This window comes from Alligator sinensis, unplaced genomic scaffold (genome assembly GCF_000455745.1).
Source record: "Alligator sinensis unplaced genomic scaffold, ASM45574v1 scaffold611_2, whole genome shotgun sequence".
Classification (NCBI taxonomy): domain Eukaryota; kingdom Metazoa; phylum Chordata; order Crocodylia; family Alligatoridae; genus Alligator; species Alligator sinensis.
This window is the reverse complement of record NW_005841869.1, coordinates 3,381,108-3,397,662: the sequence shown is the minus strand read 5'-3', so window position 1 is coordinate 3,397,662 and position 16,555 is coordinate 3,381,108. Positions and strand designations below refer to the sequence as shown.

General features: G+C 43.7%; 1 protein-coding gene across 9 annotated transcripts in view; it reads right to left on the bottom strand.

Annotated features, from left to right (window-relative positions):
• Positions 1 to 16,555, bottom strand: part of SCAI (suppressor of cancer cell invasion) — a 52,593-nt gene that overhangs the window by 25,756 nt on the left and 10,282 nt on the right. For 8 of the 9 annotated variants that reach the window (XR_003092218.1, XR_003092212.1, XR_003092209.1 and 5 more), the window contains exon 2: positions 6,451 to 6,582. Coding sequence is in view for 5 of the 9 variants with exons in the window: in XM_025194414.1 (XP_025050199.1) it covers positions 6,451 to 6,582 (132 nt within the window). In the remaining 4 variants the exon portion in view is untranslated. Of the gene's footprint in view, positions 1 to 6,450; positions 6,583 to 8,373; positions 8,533 to 16,555 lie in introns of those variants that run through there. The other variant, XM_014526837.2, reaches the window with a different exon arrangement.

Here is a 16,555-nt window from a genome sequence, read left to right as displayed (position 1 = left end):
GGGGGGAGTACCATTTAATGCACAATTATTAAATCACCCTCCTTTGAATCCTATGGATTTAAAGCCTGTAAACTAGCCCTATTTGCTAAGAATGGTCCCAAAGTATTGCAAAGCTTATCATTCTTGTATAACGGTGGGGCTGTTGGGCAGCTTCTCCTTCCCACCCAAGCAGATGGAGTGCACAATCCAGGTAGAGAGAAAATACATAGTGTATCTGGCAGAAACCAAAGTTGCACTGGCTTACAGCCAAGTTAAGGAATATTTTTTTTGGACAGCACCGGATAGAAACTGTCACACACAGACATGGCTCAGAAACAAAAAGAGGAGACCTGAAAAGATCCAGAGACTTTTAGCAGGTCTTTAGCAGCAATGCAAGGAGCAGGAGCTGCACTTGGATTTAACTGGGAAGCTTTCGGCAATGATGTGTAACATCTGGAGCCTCAAATTAATTCCTGCTTTGGGGAAGTGACTGGGGAAGGGGCTTAGTCCCTTCTTGTTCATGAACATGCAGATGCCCAAAGAGGCAGGAGGAAAGCTTCCCAACTAGTAGCTTTCTAGGCTCTAAACCCCTTTACAGTCACTGTGCTAGTATCTCTAAACCACCATGGATCATCTCCCCACAGTTCCTGTCCTGTAGTTTACTTCAAATGTATGGAAAGAACCCTCTGCCTGAGGGTCCTCAGCTTCTTCCCGCAGGTGATTAGGGTAGAGAGATTTGAAAGAGGATATAGGATTGCAACCTGAATAATCCTGTTAACCTATGACTTCAGGGGCAACGTAGAGAGGAGGGTCTGGTTGTCAAGGGGATGTGCAAGGACAGAGGGCAGTTAGATAGCTCTGGAGGAAAAATGGAGAGTGCATTGTAGGAATGGAGTAGGAAGTAGAACAAACGGAGGCAGAGACGCTTCTTAAAGCAGGATTGTAGTGGGTTTCCGAATTGTGCACACTTGAAAACATGTTTTGTGTATGACAGCCACATGATAGTTCTGCAACTCTTATCCACCCACCCTGCTACTTCCTCCACCCACTGTTGTAACTCCGGTGTTTTGTGCCACAACTCTCGTTAGACAGAGAATTCAGCGACAAGGACTGCATTTTCCTTTGTCTATACAGTGCCCAGGAAATTTGAGAGAGCTTAATATTAATAGCAAGAATAGTCAACAGCAGACAAAATCAAAAAGCTCAGCTGCAGCTCGCTGAGGTCTGGCAGGAAAGTGTTCCCATTTCTTCCCGTGAAACAGAGTAGACATGGTTCTGACAGCCCTCTTGGTGAGCAGCAGGACAGTGCATCTCGACTGCAAACGCCTTTGGAAGCATCCTCTTCTTTCTACAGCATTACACACAACACCACTTAACATGTGAATAGCAGAAGCAAAGCAGAGGCTGGTGACAGTGCCATGGCTACGGCTTTTTAGCATAGGAGATGGAACGCACTATGCATTGTTTCAAAATAAAGGAAAGCAAAGGGAAAAATGGCAGACACATGCAATTACTTTAGTTCTAAATGTAGTGTTGGCTTTTTAATAAGAGCAGGAAAGTCCTGGAAACATGACCCTCTCACTCCATACTTTAAGATGGTCAGAAAGGGGCAGCCCCACTGGGGAGGCAAGCGTGAAATGCATTTGGGAGCAGCAACCTTGGCAGATTACAACGTGTTTTCCTCAGATGCTGTATTTGGCAACTGACTTGGGAAGAAAGGAAGGAAATGCTACTGAAACAAAGACGTGGCAGGCTCAGCTCTTGTAGTTCTGGCAGCAGGAACAGCTAAGCAGCTGCCAATACATCCATAGGCTCAGTTCTGAGAAGCTCAAGTGCCCAGAAGAGGTGCCCTCCCATTTCTGCACCCCGGCAAGAACCGCTGTGTGGGCAGGGAAATCTTATGCATGCCTGCCCAGTTTGACAGTATGTGCCATTGTATGTATTATTCTACAGGAGGAAGCGAGTGCTGAAACTAGGAGTCAGGCCCTACCAAACATTGGCAGATGAGCCAGAGGAGGACAAGTATTAGCTGAGGAAATCACAATGTCTTTACACACGTTGCTCCACTGGTAGGAATTACAGCTCTCAGAAATGCTGTGGGTGAAAAAGCAGCTATATTTCACTGAAAGAAGAGATTGCACTGGTCACATCAGGTTATATTACCGGACAGACAGGCCCATGCCATGACACTGAAACATGGCCAATGATCACTCTGAGACACAGCGAGTCTGGCACCACTTACATTTACTCCACATATCCACTGGTATTTTTCCATTACTTTCCAGATAACAGGGATTCTCTTTCCCAGAATACCAGACAGACAACGCAGAAATCCAGCATCTGTATGTATCAGCAGGTTATCTGACACACCATACAACTACAAAGGCTTTTTCAGAGAGGACAGACAGACATTTAAAGACCCTCAGGCAGATCCCATACAGCATCTGTGGTCTCAGGCTTGGACATCAAGAATCCAAACATAAGCAGTACTGCTTCATTCTCTACAGGGTCTTGGGGACACAGTCCTAAACAGCATATGACCAAAAACACAAGAGGATGGATGGCACATATGGTGTCAGAAGTCCTCTGAGACCACTCAGATTCAAGTTCTCATGGTCTTGCTACTAGACCCTACTTCCAAAGAGTCCTGCAGAAGGTCAAAAGGCACTCTTGCCTTTCTGCTTCCTGTTTGCTTTGTCATTTAGCTTTTGGAGCACAGGCTGTTTGTTTTGGGTTTGGTACTCCAGCTTCTAAAGCAAATTGAGAAGATCATCAATAGTTTACAGAAAAAGGGAAGAGAACATCTTTGCTCACCATCTGTGTTTGAATATCAGCAGGCCGTACAGGCCTAAACACAGCATTACTCAGAGACCAGCAAGAGGATGAATTGCCAGGGAGAGAGACTGGCTGTTAATAGTGAAGCTCAAGGGATTCTACAAAGAGAATAAGGAACAAGACACTTGAAATGACAAATATTAGCCTAGAGGGAATATCCTGCACTAAGCAGGATGCCTATGTCACTGTATGAGCTCAAGCCACTAATCTTGGAAGCTCCACCTTACCCCTCTCATTAGCTTTGACAAGGCTGTAAAACTTCCAAAATGTTGGTACAAACTGCTTTGGATAATTTGGGATTTGGCCTTTTCCAGTGCTGTTTACACATTAGCTTGTTCAAATGCCTTTAGCTCTGTCCTATGCAGCCTCTAGAAGCAAGCAATAACCCTGCACCTCTGAAAACCAAGCTTCACTTAACCTCATTTTGATCTAATTGCTGCTGTGCAGATAGGAAGACTGAGGCACAGAGAGGAAACAGCAAGACAGAAGATGTTCTACATCTTTCCTACAGGCACCAAAATGACTGGCAGTAATTTACTGTTTGAAGCAATGATTTGCTGGACCTCTAAATACAGCATGCCTCTGCCAAATACCAGATACACAGGAAACAAAAAACATACCTTCCTTCAGGTGCAGTAAAGACAATCCACTCTGTTTTTAATTAAAACCTTCAGACACAGATGGCCCTTTGCAACATGCTCTCAAGTCTGGAAACAGAGGGAAGCTGAGAGTTGCTCTGCTTAGAAGCAGAGAGGTGTTAACAGTCTCATGCAGTGCTTCTCAGCATATGACGATTCCATAACCAGGATAATGCTGAAATCATCTTGGCAAGCCACTGTATTCCACAATCCTTTGCAGTTGGATCAAAGGATCTGGTCTCACCAGGAAGCCAAGGGCATGCCTGCACCCCTCAAAATTACAGTAAGAAGCATCACAGTGAAGTATGACAAACCTGCTTTGGCATGTTACCCCTTGAAACAGTACCAATAAGTGTGTTGGAAAGAACTTCATACAGTGCTGTATGTGTATGTTCCCAGAATCTAACAAGTGCATTTTTGCAGTGTGTTGTGGGTGCTGGACCCTACTGCCTCTCTGGAATGCCAAGGGCATGAACACAGGAATAGGAATTTTATCCTAGCTTTGCAGACTTCTGGTTTAACCTTCACCTCTCTGTACCTTGGTTTCTCGAATGGTAAAACAAGAGTAATGGCATTTGTGTTCTTACCTCCCTGCTGTTTTGTAAAGGTAACACTTATAAAGTCTTTTAAAGAAGGAAATCACTGAGCATGTGTTATAGCTGTAGAATAAAGCTGGAGCTGAATTCATGTGAAACTAGATAGTGATCAGTTCTATTTCTACTTTCATTTAGTTTAATTCGTTTTGCAGTTTTTTCAGTATATTAACTGCTCTTAAAACATACCTTCAGAGTTATTTTCTTTGTAGGTGAAACCACACATCCAACAGCAGTCTTGTAAGAAGGCTGTTAAAATGCTCCATGACATGACTAGTGTGCTGCTCTCACACTGCCCTCTATCGGAGGGAACCTACAATCCCATAAAGCTCACTCAACTTGTTGTCAAACTCGACACACCCCTTCTGAAATATTAGCCAAAAACATATGAAAGCTGAGCAGATCTTACTGCTGTCCTGGGGTTTGCACTTCCCGTACTTTGAAGCAGCTGAGATACCAATCTTCCAGAGAGTGGAAGCATAACTAGTATTGCAGGTATTCAGAGCCCTGCACGGCAGACTCCAACTGAGAGGGTTCAAGGTTAACACTACTGACTTCTCCATTTTGACTTCTCTTAGCAGAGCTGCTGACTGCAGTTACCCCTCGGGGCTCTCTGCTGCCTAAGTCCATCTCCTCTAGTGGCTGCTGTTGGCCTGACACACAAGCAATAAAACCTGTTTTTCCATGTCAGAGGCAAACTTGTGTGATCACTATCCTCTGTGTCATCATAAAAGGTATCTAAAACAGGTGGCAGCAACCTACAACCAATGGGTTGGATCCAGTCTGAGAAGTCCACACCAGCCAGTGAAGGTTTGATCTAACACAGAGGATCCATATCATGGAGCTGCACCATGCCGTTTGTTTCCTCTGTTGCACAGTCTGATGTTCTGCTGTGTCTGTGCTTACCCTTACTGCAGAAGGGAAAGGGGTCTGTGGTGAGATCAAGAGCAGACAGCTGCCTGCTCCAAGGGACTTGCAGCCTGCAGGGAAGGGCTGGTCGCAAAGGGTGGCCTGCACTGGCAAGAAGTTGCCAACCCCTGATCTAAAATACTGAGTTGCTAAAAGACATTTGTTAGGCACTTGGGATACTCAGGTGAGCCACACATTTGCTCTGTTAGAGGTGGGGGAACCATGCAATGGAGTGTTGCATGAGACAGTATGTCGCTCTGCACAAGTCTACACAGACAGGAAGGGAACCCTGGTTCCCTGACACCTTATCTTAAGCCACTGCTTTGCAGTTAGCAAGGTGCAACCTGGAAGTGGGTTTCAGTGCTGGAAAGAGCAGTGGTGTGAGCAGTCACTCCTTTCCTTGTCATGTGAATAGGTGTGAATCTATCCCTGTGCCCTGTCCTCTTCCTGCTCAGCTCATGCTCACACTAAGGCCAAGATCCCCATGGACCGTAGACCCAGTCCCTCTGCTCCCTCCCAAAATAACGCTCTCTCCTAGAGCTGAATAGGGAACAAGCACTCGATTCCACCTCGACAGACTGCAGTTCTTCAGTGCCCAACAGCTCCCAAACTCCAACAGCAACCCATGGCCCTTCCCAAGCCTCTGCCCCCAAGAAAAAACTCCTGGGTGCATGTCAGTATGTTCCATGCAGCCTAGTGACTTCTTACATAGCAAGCATCTTTAAGCCTCCCAAATTAATCATTTGTTGTTCTGCAACCACACAGCTGGCAATGTACAGGATACCCTTACCTTCAGGGAAATACTAGAAAAGTATTACAACAAAGTTGTAGGTAAAAAATTGTCATAATGCAATAAATCTACAGTAGACCACACCCCCAATATCTTTATACTTCACTGATGTAAGAAAGTCGAGGGAATGAAACAAAGTAGTGTCCCTGAAGATAAAGGGTAAGATCAGGAGAAAGAGGAGCAACCTTTCTTCTCCCAGGTATAATTTCATTCATAAAGCCAAGCCACGAAAGGCAGTTGTTATACACACACAAGAGTAGAATCCCACCTCAGCCCACAAAGCCTCGGTCTTTTCCATTCCTGGCAATGCAAAAGAAACTGAAACAAACATGATAATTTCTGCAAAGGAACTTGCAACAGTTAAGTCTGGAAGTAAGAGTTTCCCTCCTGCACCCACATACAGACATTTGGAAAAGATTCCTTATAAAAACCAAGTCATGATAAGAAGGACTGACAAAATGCTCTCTGCTTCTATACTTCAAAATCACATGGCCCTTTTCTTACCCTACTTACACTTTGGGTTTTGGTTTAAAAAAATTCTCTGTTTCCCTGGGGGTTTTGTTTCTTTCACTTACAGCACTCTGAACTCGCTCGCTACAAACATCAGAATTCTTCAGACACTAAAGTCCGGGTAACAATGCTGTCCGTAAAGAGAAAAAGAGGTTAATTTGCTGTTCATGTGTGTGTTGGTCATAAACTCACTAACCTTAAGCCGTTGAAGAGCTGTTTAGATTTATCCAGCAGATAACAAAAGTCTGTGACTGTTTTCCTCTCTGCCTGAGGAATATCATCTTCAGCTCCTCCTGATGACATGATTTCTTTTAGGGCAAATTCAGTCCTAGAAGAAAGGACAGACGTCCGTTAGCAAAGGATCGGACAAGTCTTAGGCATATACAGCTTCACAGAGATGACAACAAAACATAACATGCAGCTCTCCCACAGGTTATTTATTATTTGAGGATCACTAACATCACAAACAGGAATATCAGCTCCATCAGAAAGCCCTAGCAAAGCAATATTTACTGCATGATGCACTTTGTTAACAGAGCAAAAGAAAAATCAAAATGGCATAATCACTATGAAACAAAACAACTGAGGACTGTATTAAAAACACACAGCATTGCCAACAAAAAGAATCTGATGTAAAATCCCTTTAACCTCCCTCACACTTAGACAAAGCAATTCCTCTCTCCAGGTTTTCTATTCACAATGTGATGCATTTGCCCTGTACCAGTGTTTACAGAGATAAGAGACAGCCCAAGGTCTGCTTGCTACATGTGTTCTAGCACATTTTATTTCTCTTTGCAGCTGTTGAAACCTAGTTTGCTGTTCGCCACTGTATGACAATGCAACGATTCTGCTGCGCATCCAGAAAAATGCATCCAAAAACAATGAAACTGTTCCACTGCGCTTCTTCACACCAGTCAGCCCCAAGACCTGCACCATACAAAGAACATCTGCACGCTGATTTGTATTGTTTACATGAGTACGCTTCCCATCGTACAATAATTGTTTGAACACAATTATAATAGGGTACAGATCTGCAAGGTAGGCAAGCTGAAGACTGAGTGAGGGTGTGGAAAGGCAGCAAGGGCAGATTATTAGGTTGCCTGTTTTAACTCCATACATAGCAAAACTGCTACAGCATCATAGTTATGATCATCTGGTGGTGAAAAGCAAACTAGGCTGTAAACACCTGCAAGCAAACGGGCTGTACTCTGAAGGCCAACAGCTCTGGGCTCAGCTCTACTCTCTGGTAACGACTGCAAGTTAGACATGTCACACCATTAGTAACCAAACGTGGAGAGAGGATAGATTATCTCTGGCATTTCCTCTGTGGAATCTGGCATATATTTTTCTTGAGCAACAACACCCATGTGCATGGAGCTTGCTTGGTGAACATATGCATGAGCTCCCAATTCAGGCCAAAAGGTGGCAGGGCCAGCCTCCTCCCAGAAAGCTGAGAACTAGAGACAACATGCAGTCACTAGAAAGTAAAACTGCAAAGGATTTTTCCATCAATTGTCATGCCAAAAACTTTACCACAATCAGCCAGATTCTGGCTATGTTTCCTCTTTGCCGCCATTTAACATGCTTACCAAGCACCGAACAAAATGGCAGCTCCCTCCGCCTTTTTGGGGTGAGTTAGCAAACAAGGAACGTCACGCCTGGCTGTGTTTGGCAAGAGGCAGCTGGTGTATTCACTCCTCTCCCGTGTCGACTTAACGCGCCGTGGCGTTAACCCTGGAGCACAGCTTGCACTGCACAGGCCAAGTGCTGAACACTGTCTAGCCAATTTTCCAATAACCGCTGCTGTGCAATGCCAGGCAGCGATAGTGTGCAAGGGTTCAAACCAATCAGATGACTGTCAGTGTGAATGTAGAAAAGCAGGGGCTGGGCGCACTGAAGTACCAGCTTGTTTTTTTTCTTTAAAAAAATAAATAAAAACACACAAAGAAAGCAGTCCTCCAAACACGCAATGTTCACACAGCATGAAACGAGACAATATGTATTCTGAGCACCAACACGTGAAAGTCACCCAGCAAAGCACATGGTGAGAAGAGCACTGGGAACAGACGTGGGAAGCAGCCAAGACGCCATTCAGGTATTTCAGGAGAAGGGACTGTACCCCAGGTCCTGCGTGCTCCGCAGCAAGCTTGACCTAAATCCTGTGGCGAGGCCCCTGGACTCTGCAGCGCTCCACTGTGGCAGACAGGATACTCTAGAGCAGCTTCAGATAAATTTTTAAAATGGAGGGTTTTGTTGAGTGACACAGAAAGGGATTGACACAGCCCGTGCAGCATTCCTATTTAATGCAATGGTGAATTTGGTCTACTTTATACCACCTCAAATTTTCAGGGAAATCTGCAAAGCAACTTCCTAGCCACTGCAACGTTGGTTTAAGTCTGTGGACACGAACTCTACACCGACCGCAGTCCTTGTATTTAACACAGTCATTTAGAGCTGTTCTGAGCAGGACCGTGCACGAAGTCGAGGAGTTTGAGAAATAAGCAGAGTCATCACGGTGGAAAGGCACCAAAAACATTTCTCATGTGAGAAAAAAACCCATGGATCTCTCAACTGTAACAATGGTTAGGGAAGTAGAATGAGAGGAAGAGAGACTAGGAAAACCTTTCTGGTCAATACATCAAGTTGCATTTTGGAAGGTACTGCCTTCTTTCTCTAATCCAACCTTAGCAGCAGTACCTGGACACCCACATTTGAAGGCTTTCATTGCCATAGTATTACATGTGTTCTAGTGATGCCAATCAGACGAGGGGGAGAAACAAACACATGCAAAAGGCAGGCATAACTTCATGCCGCAGGGAGGAGGCGGCTTGGATACAATTTTAAAAAACCTCTAGTGCTAACTGGAGAAAGTTTCTCCTGTATTTCACGGCGATGGAAAGAAGCTGTGCAACCAGGAGGAGCCACTGGTGGCTCAGGTTCTGCTGGTGCAGCTAGGACCCCAGTGCTAACATAAAAGACCCCTTAGCCCTTTCCTTGAACAAAACACACCTTCTGAAGTACTTCTGTGCCAGCCTCTCAGGCTGCTCACGCAATCCAAGTGCAACGTGGCTCCACCTGACATTGAGAGTCCTTGTTCAGCCACGAAACGGCAGATTCCCTAGCAGCCGTGGTGCAACATTCTCGTGGAGGTGTGAGCAGAGCTGCCTTCTCGGTTTTGCAAAGTCTGTGCACGAACCTCCACAGGCCTAAACCACCCAACGAACTCCACGGCAGCCTCATCACAGACGCTCTGTGTGCTCCCAGGTCACAGCCCGCTCATTTACTGATGGTCCAAACACCGCAACTCCAACAGCGGTAGCGTAAGCTTGGGGACAGTCACTAAGGCATGCAACAGAGACACTCGTTCAGAGGCTATCTTAATAGTCTCTTGCAAGTGCCCTCTTTCCAGACAGAACAGATGACCCCAGCTACCTATATCCCATTCCAGTCTGGGTTACTGAATAGTTTTCAGCTATGGAACTGCCCAACAACGGGACCATTTTAACTAGACATTAATAGCCAAATCAGCTTGCCTATTTGGTGGTTTACGCAAGCTCAGTCACTGTTCTTGGTGCACCAGGAGAAACTTTGTAGTAATACATTTTGAGATGTGAACAGTTAGCCACCCCACTCCTTGCTGGCAGTCCCAGCACAGAGGTTGGGTAACTAAATGCTGTGGAAACCAAGCTCCCCTCCCATCCCTGATCGTGTCTCTCTCCAGAGTAGGTTCAGTCCTAATCTGTGTTGAAAAGAGTCTTCAGCCCAATCCTTTTTTATCCAGGGGGAAATGTGGGAGGGCTGCTCTTTAGTACACGCTTTTCATGCAAAACCCTTTCACAAGCCTGCAAGCACAGCAGCAGCACACTGGGCAGCTCTGTACAGAATTCCTCGGGTCTGCCGACAATCCAGTTTTACAAGGCTAACATGCGGTCTAAATTACACAGTGTAAATAGGATTAAAAAAGAGCTTAGCTGACCTAACATATCCTTCCCCACCAATCTGGGGAACAGACTGGGGTCTACTTTGCTCTTAGCTCAAGCCTGCCATTTGGCATATGTATCCTAGTTTGGGTCTAACTGACCTCCATTTACACAATAATAAATCTTATATCCAATAACCAAATAACTCGCTGAATAAAACCAAGACTTGACACAACGCTGCGGCACATTTTGGAAAGGGGGGGGGGGGGGTGCAACACAACATTTGAAGCTTTTACCAAATAAATATTACTGTGAGCTTCTGGGTGTTTCTTTTTTTAGACTAACAGTGTGTGACACTTCAGCAAAATTGCAGGAAGCCAAAGGAAAAATTTCCATCTGCAAACTTGCTTGGTAGGAAGCAAGGTCTGCACAGCCCTTTCTGTCAAATATAACAACCTCCCCTCCCTACTAGTTCTGCACCCTTTTGCTCCACATGGGGCTTAGCGCCTCACTCCCACTTCCCCACACTACCTGTCGCTTCCCTTTCAGCACCCTAGCATTTACAAAACCAGATACTCGTAAAAAAGAGAGAGAGACCCTGAATAAGAGAAAACAATGTCTAACCATCATACATACCTTTGACTGCACAAGCAAGACTTCAGCTCAGGCAGGCGAATCTGCTAATGCAACTTGACAAAAAGCCTCGCCCTTCTCAAAGCCACTCCCCTTCACCCTCAAAGAGGATCCACTGACTTTTTTCTGTTCCCTCCAACTTCCCTCTCCTTTTCTTGAGAATTATCACTTCATCCGTAGATAATTTGCTGGCTGCTCTTGGGTGGTTTTAAAAATAAGAATCCTAGTAAGAAGTGAACACTTAGAAAGTGGGGCCAGTGACCATGGCACAAGACACCAAGTGCTCTGGTACCAGGCACTCAACAAGCAGCAGCCTGTTGAACTAACAAACTGCTTTTCCCCCCTCTCTAAGTGGGTCCCTTCTGTTAGAGCTAATCCACAAACCATATCTAATGAGGAATTCCCCACATGGACAGCATTTTCCTCTCCTGGGGACAAATCTGTCCCTTGCAGTAGAGCACCATAATTCAAACAGAAGGACCATTTACATGCTGTAGTATTCCAGTCGAAAATGCAAAAGAAGAATTTGAGATCAGAGCCTACTGGAAATTAAGTGGTATAACAGCAGAGGAGGAAAACATCAGAAATGGGAGGATCGAACAGCAACTGCTCTAAAGTATGGGGTTTGTGAACACTACTGTTTTCCATGTGTTTCTTTCCTTGGTAAGGCCCTCCATTCTAGCATACAGGGTCAGGTCTTCTCCACTGGCTCAGTGGGGTCCACCTACAGCCATCCCACAATGCCTAGTGGAGCTAGTTTAATATTTCAAAGCCCCAACACTGTGAGCCCCATGCTCTATTCTCCACAGCACACAAAACTTTAAGAACAATGCCTCACCAAAACATCCCGAAGAGCAAACGCTGTATAGGCCAGAGCAGACAGGGTTGTTGAACACTGCTTTCCTTAACCACGTACCGACCCCGGCAGAAATCACTTTGTGGCCAGTATCACTGGCTAATTTCTTCCAGCACTTAAGCAGCTCGGTTTCACTGCTAGCAAATTCCAAGTCCAGGTGTTCTTTTGAAATCACTGTAAATACAGAACTTTTATAGGGTAGACTGAAATCCTACACAGACACAATTGCAGAGCCCTACGTCACCAGGGCACAATGCAGTGCCATGCAGAAATGCCCGAGGAGTGCTCTAAGCCAAGCAGCTTGAGTATCTGCAGCAGCATAACTGGGTATGCACAGCACTTGGCCCGGGTTCATCACCTGAAACAACTGATTAGGACTGAGCTCTGCCGCTGGGCTGTTGCTGGTGCCCAAGTCGCTTGTTCAAATCTGGCCTTGGGCTCCTCTGCACGGCACTGCATTCACTGTGTCTTGTACACATACCTGTGCTGCACGCAGAAAACAGCTTGCAAAAGGCAATCTCAACCTGCATATCAGCAGCAATTATGAAATTCAACCTCTTTTCTAAGCTGCCTTAAAATGTTTGAAAATGGCTCAACATTAGGAATGACCTACTGCTAGTAGTTTTCAAGGAGTTCATCTGAGCTGGCATCAAGAAAAGTTCAGCTGCTAATACAGACAAATTAAACCCATTTTCAACACAAAGCGTGTTAAAGATTGGTCAATGATAGATTAATTTCCTCGGGTAGGCAGGAGAGCTACAGTTCAATCTTGGTTACTTGAGAGGGGAATAAAAGCTCATACAAGTCAGGAAGGATCTAATACCAAGAAAGAAAGCCAGTTTAAAGCAAAGTTAATTGGCAATAATGAGACTGGCACACAGGTGAAACTAGCACCTGATTAAGAAAGTTGAAAACGGTTACATTCGCAGTGACATGCAAGGGCAAATACTGAAAAAAACCTGGTCTTTAAAAGGTCTGATACAACACCAAACTGACATATAAAAAGGTATTCTCTTTTTTTAGATTATTACAAGACTCCCATTTTTTCCTAGGTTCTCTACTGCATCCAGAATTTACAATTCAAAGGTGGAGAGATTTCAGACAAGTTAATTCACTCCAAAATTCCATATTTTAAAAGCTTCTCTTCGCTTATCTTCAAAATACCAAACTGCACTTTGTACTGCAACATGACATTACAGTTGCCCCTAACAAAAGCCATGTTCTGTCATACCAAATGCAAAATAATACCTTCTGATGCATTTCCTCAGGCTACACTCAACATACCAGCACATGGCTGGTTGGTGGGGTTGGCTTATATGGATGCTCAAAGCAGACTCAAAAAAGTTTCCAGAAGATAACAGAGCGCTTGGATGTCATAACAGGAGTTGATTCATTGTTGGGGAAAGGGAACTGATGGCTCATTAGATTTAGGGAGTAATGATAAATGACTGCCACAGGGCTCACCAAGAACAGGTAAATAAATCAAAATGCTCAAGAGTCCAAGAGCCTATAGCAATCAGAAGACAGGGACCTACATTTGGTTTTCTGGAGTTTAATTTTCCATCTTTTAATGATTATCCTCACTGCCACAGTTTTTGCTTCCTGCTAAGCCATCTAACAACCACAAGGTGCGATTCATATTTTTTTAAATTAAAAAGTGATCATTTAGATGAAAATGAACATTAGAAGCAAACAGAGTCTGTAGGAGTTGAATACATTTAAACAATGATTGTATTTTATAATAAATGCAGAAGAAATGGCAAAACCTTTGCTTTACCAGCAGAGAAGCTTCATGGCTGCAACCTTAATCTCACTACACTCAAATTCATACTTGTTACTACTGTTACTCCAATTAACATATACACCAGTCAAATGGTATTTATAAACATCTGATACTGCAACACCAACTCCTTATTTAAATGGTTTGCTCAACAAGCAGAAAACCAGTCAAAATGACAAGCTTTTAGTTAAAGTCAAGCAAGGCTTTTTTTTGTTTTTAAAGAAGATTATGGACTGTTTCAGTCACTCCAAGGGGTTTAGTTACAGCACATGCGAGTACAGCATGAATGGCTTACTGCACTGCATTATTTTTAAAATGTGTCTTTGGGACTCTATTAAATGGAAATCCACTCAAGGCAGAAATCTCATTTCAGCCCAGTAGTAGGGAGAAGAAAGTACACCCACGAATTCAGTGCATGTCCTACTTGGCTACCCATCTAATGCATACAGTTTATATGGTGAAAAGACAAACATGAGTGAACTTTACAGAATGTCTTTTGAATGTAGACTTTTAATGACGACTGAAGACCTAAGGAATCAAAATACTTGGGTTTGATATCTGGCAATTCCACAGGCTTCACGTGTAACTAGGGTGGCCATCAACTGGACTGACCTCTATGATGACCACCCTACATGCAACTCTGCTTTATTTCATCATCATTTATAAAAAACCCCAGTACTTTCCAAACTTACAGGCGAGTTGAGGCCATGCTCATTACTGTTTTTAAAATGTAAAACTCTTTGTGAAAACACATTATATGAATATGCTCCATGTTAAATGTAGACCCCATTCACTTTTGGATTAATTTGGTTAAACAGTTAAACTGAATCTGAACTTAATCAAAACAGATGAAATGAAGTCATAAAAATATATCTTACTGCATTCCAATGTCTGGGTTAATTTCTCAAATGATAACCTCTACTCTGGTGATCCAAAAGCCTCTCTTCAGACAAGAAAACAAATGCTTAGAAAATATCTACTGTTATTTCTAGTCTTCGTAAAAGATGGCTTCTTTTTTTACCACAAGTCACAAGTCCGTCAAAATCCAGAAACAATTAAGCACAAAAGGTCAAATAAAATGAAGAACTGGAAATATCCAGGTTTATTTTCACCACCCAGAGCTGGGAACACTTCCAAAGCTGAAACCAGATCATTCAGAATAATGCACGGGAGGGAGATCAGGATCCCACACACAAAACAGAAAACATCTCAGGAGTCTTACAAAGACATCAAAGGGCCATTCTAAAAAGCTTTGAAGAGCCTCTTGCATCTTGTGGGAAACAGGCTTGAAGTATCTTTCAGCACCTGTTTAATTTTAATTGCTAGGTATATTTGCACGGAAACAGGGTCTTTTGTTTGGAGGATTTCATCTGTTTCTATTTCTTTGACCCCCAAGTTAGCAGTAATGCAAACAAGAGTTCAAGTGAATAAGGCAAGACAAACTTTTTCTAGGTCAGTTTTTGAGGCGACATACTCAGTGTTCATTATGGTGCAAGCTAACCCTTTCTGTTTTTTCTAACAGCCAGCGAGGTTTGTCATGAAGTTTAGAGTCTCAGAAAGTTCACCCACCAGAGCTCCTCAGTGTCCAGCACTGCCTCTCCAACACGACTGTGCAGCTTGTTCCCTTCTTAATTCTTCTGCTGGACTGATCCTCTGCTGCAATGCCTCCCTGAACACCAATTGCCAGCGAGGCCTTCCCCCAGCCCAGCTGTCAAGCACAGAAGCAAGAGCAGCACACCTGGGATACATTCTCCCTGTACAAATTTATAATCTAGCCATTTCAGTGATGTAAAAGATCCCAGGGGTATCTACTTCCCCACTCTTACAATGTTGTCCTCTGTCAACACACTGCGTTGCCACTGAATTTCATGGACACCAGGTGAGGAAACACAGCAGAAGCATGTACTCTAAAGCAGAAAACTGGTTTTCATTTTTCATGAGAGATGCCTTTTTCTAGTAAAATAAACACTGAGTGGAAAGTAAGTCCTCATAGACCTTTTTTTTAGATTACACTTCCACAGAAAGTTTAAGTTTTAATGAGTAAGCTCATGCTTCATGAAAGGGACCCCCCGCAGTATTTAAATAGATTGGTCACGTATCAGTAAGTGTCCCCTTTATACTACATGCACGATGTTGTAGTAATAGGGGAGAAGGAAAAGGATAAAACATATTTAAAAGGGGGAAATAAAGAAATAATTGGACAGCCCCATTCGGGATTGGGACATGAGAAAGCTCTCTGAAGTTATAGCCCAAGACAGACTGCATAAAGCAAAATTACATTTCTTCCATGATACTGATGGTTAAATACCTTAGCTCAGATGTCAGGAAATTTCAACCACTGTTTCACAATTCATAATCATGGATCACTTGCCTGCTGTGAATTATGAACAGAACAAGAGTACAACATTCACCAAGAGAGTAGGAGGGCAGTGTCTAAAATGTACAAAGTCCATTTCTCTTTAGCATACATGTTATGCCAAATTTTGACTTCTACTTGCTTAGCAGATAAGAGCCTACCCTTAACAGATCAGCTGCTCTCCTTCAAACTGTGGGAACAACTCACATGTGCTGATGTAGCTGCCAGACCTACCTTCAACCAATTTTTAATGAATGTCTGCTGCGTGCTATGGAATCGCTCAAGTCCTGCTATGGCTCTGAATATCATGTGTTCCCGATTCATTTTCAAAACTCTCCCCCCAGATCACTAGCAGTAGCCCTACCTCGTAGAATGCCAGGGAGATGCTGCTGCCTGCGCTGGATGTTAAAGGATTTGGAGTTTGTTGTTTCTAGGTCACAGATATGTAAAACACAACTCTTCTTGTATAACTTTCCTGTTGCCCACCTGAAACAAGATCTCACATATAAACTTAGGACTTGAAAATGGAACTGCTTGCTGCATGGCATCAATCTAGAGTAATTTTCTTTAGACCTTCCTGGAGATCTTGGATTTTACCCAGGACCTTAAGGCCTTGACGATATGATAAATCCAAGCATTCTCAATCTATTCAATCACCAATATATCAATTACAGGTTGTGCTGATTAATAGAAAAGAAAAGCCGGTCAATAGCCACATCCTTTTAAGGACTCCTATAACAAGGTTAAGTTCTATCT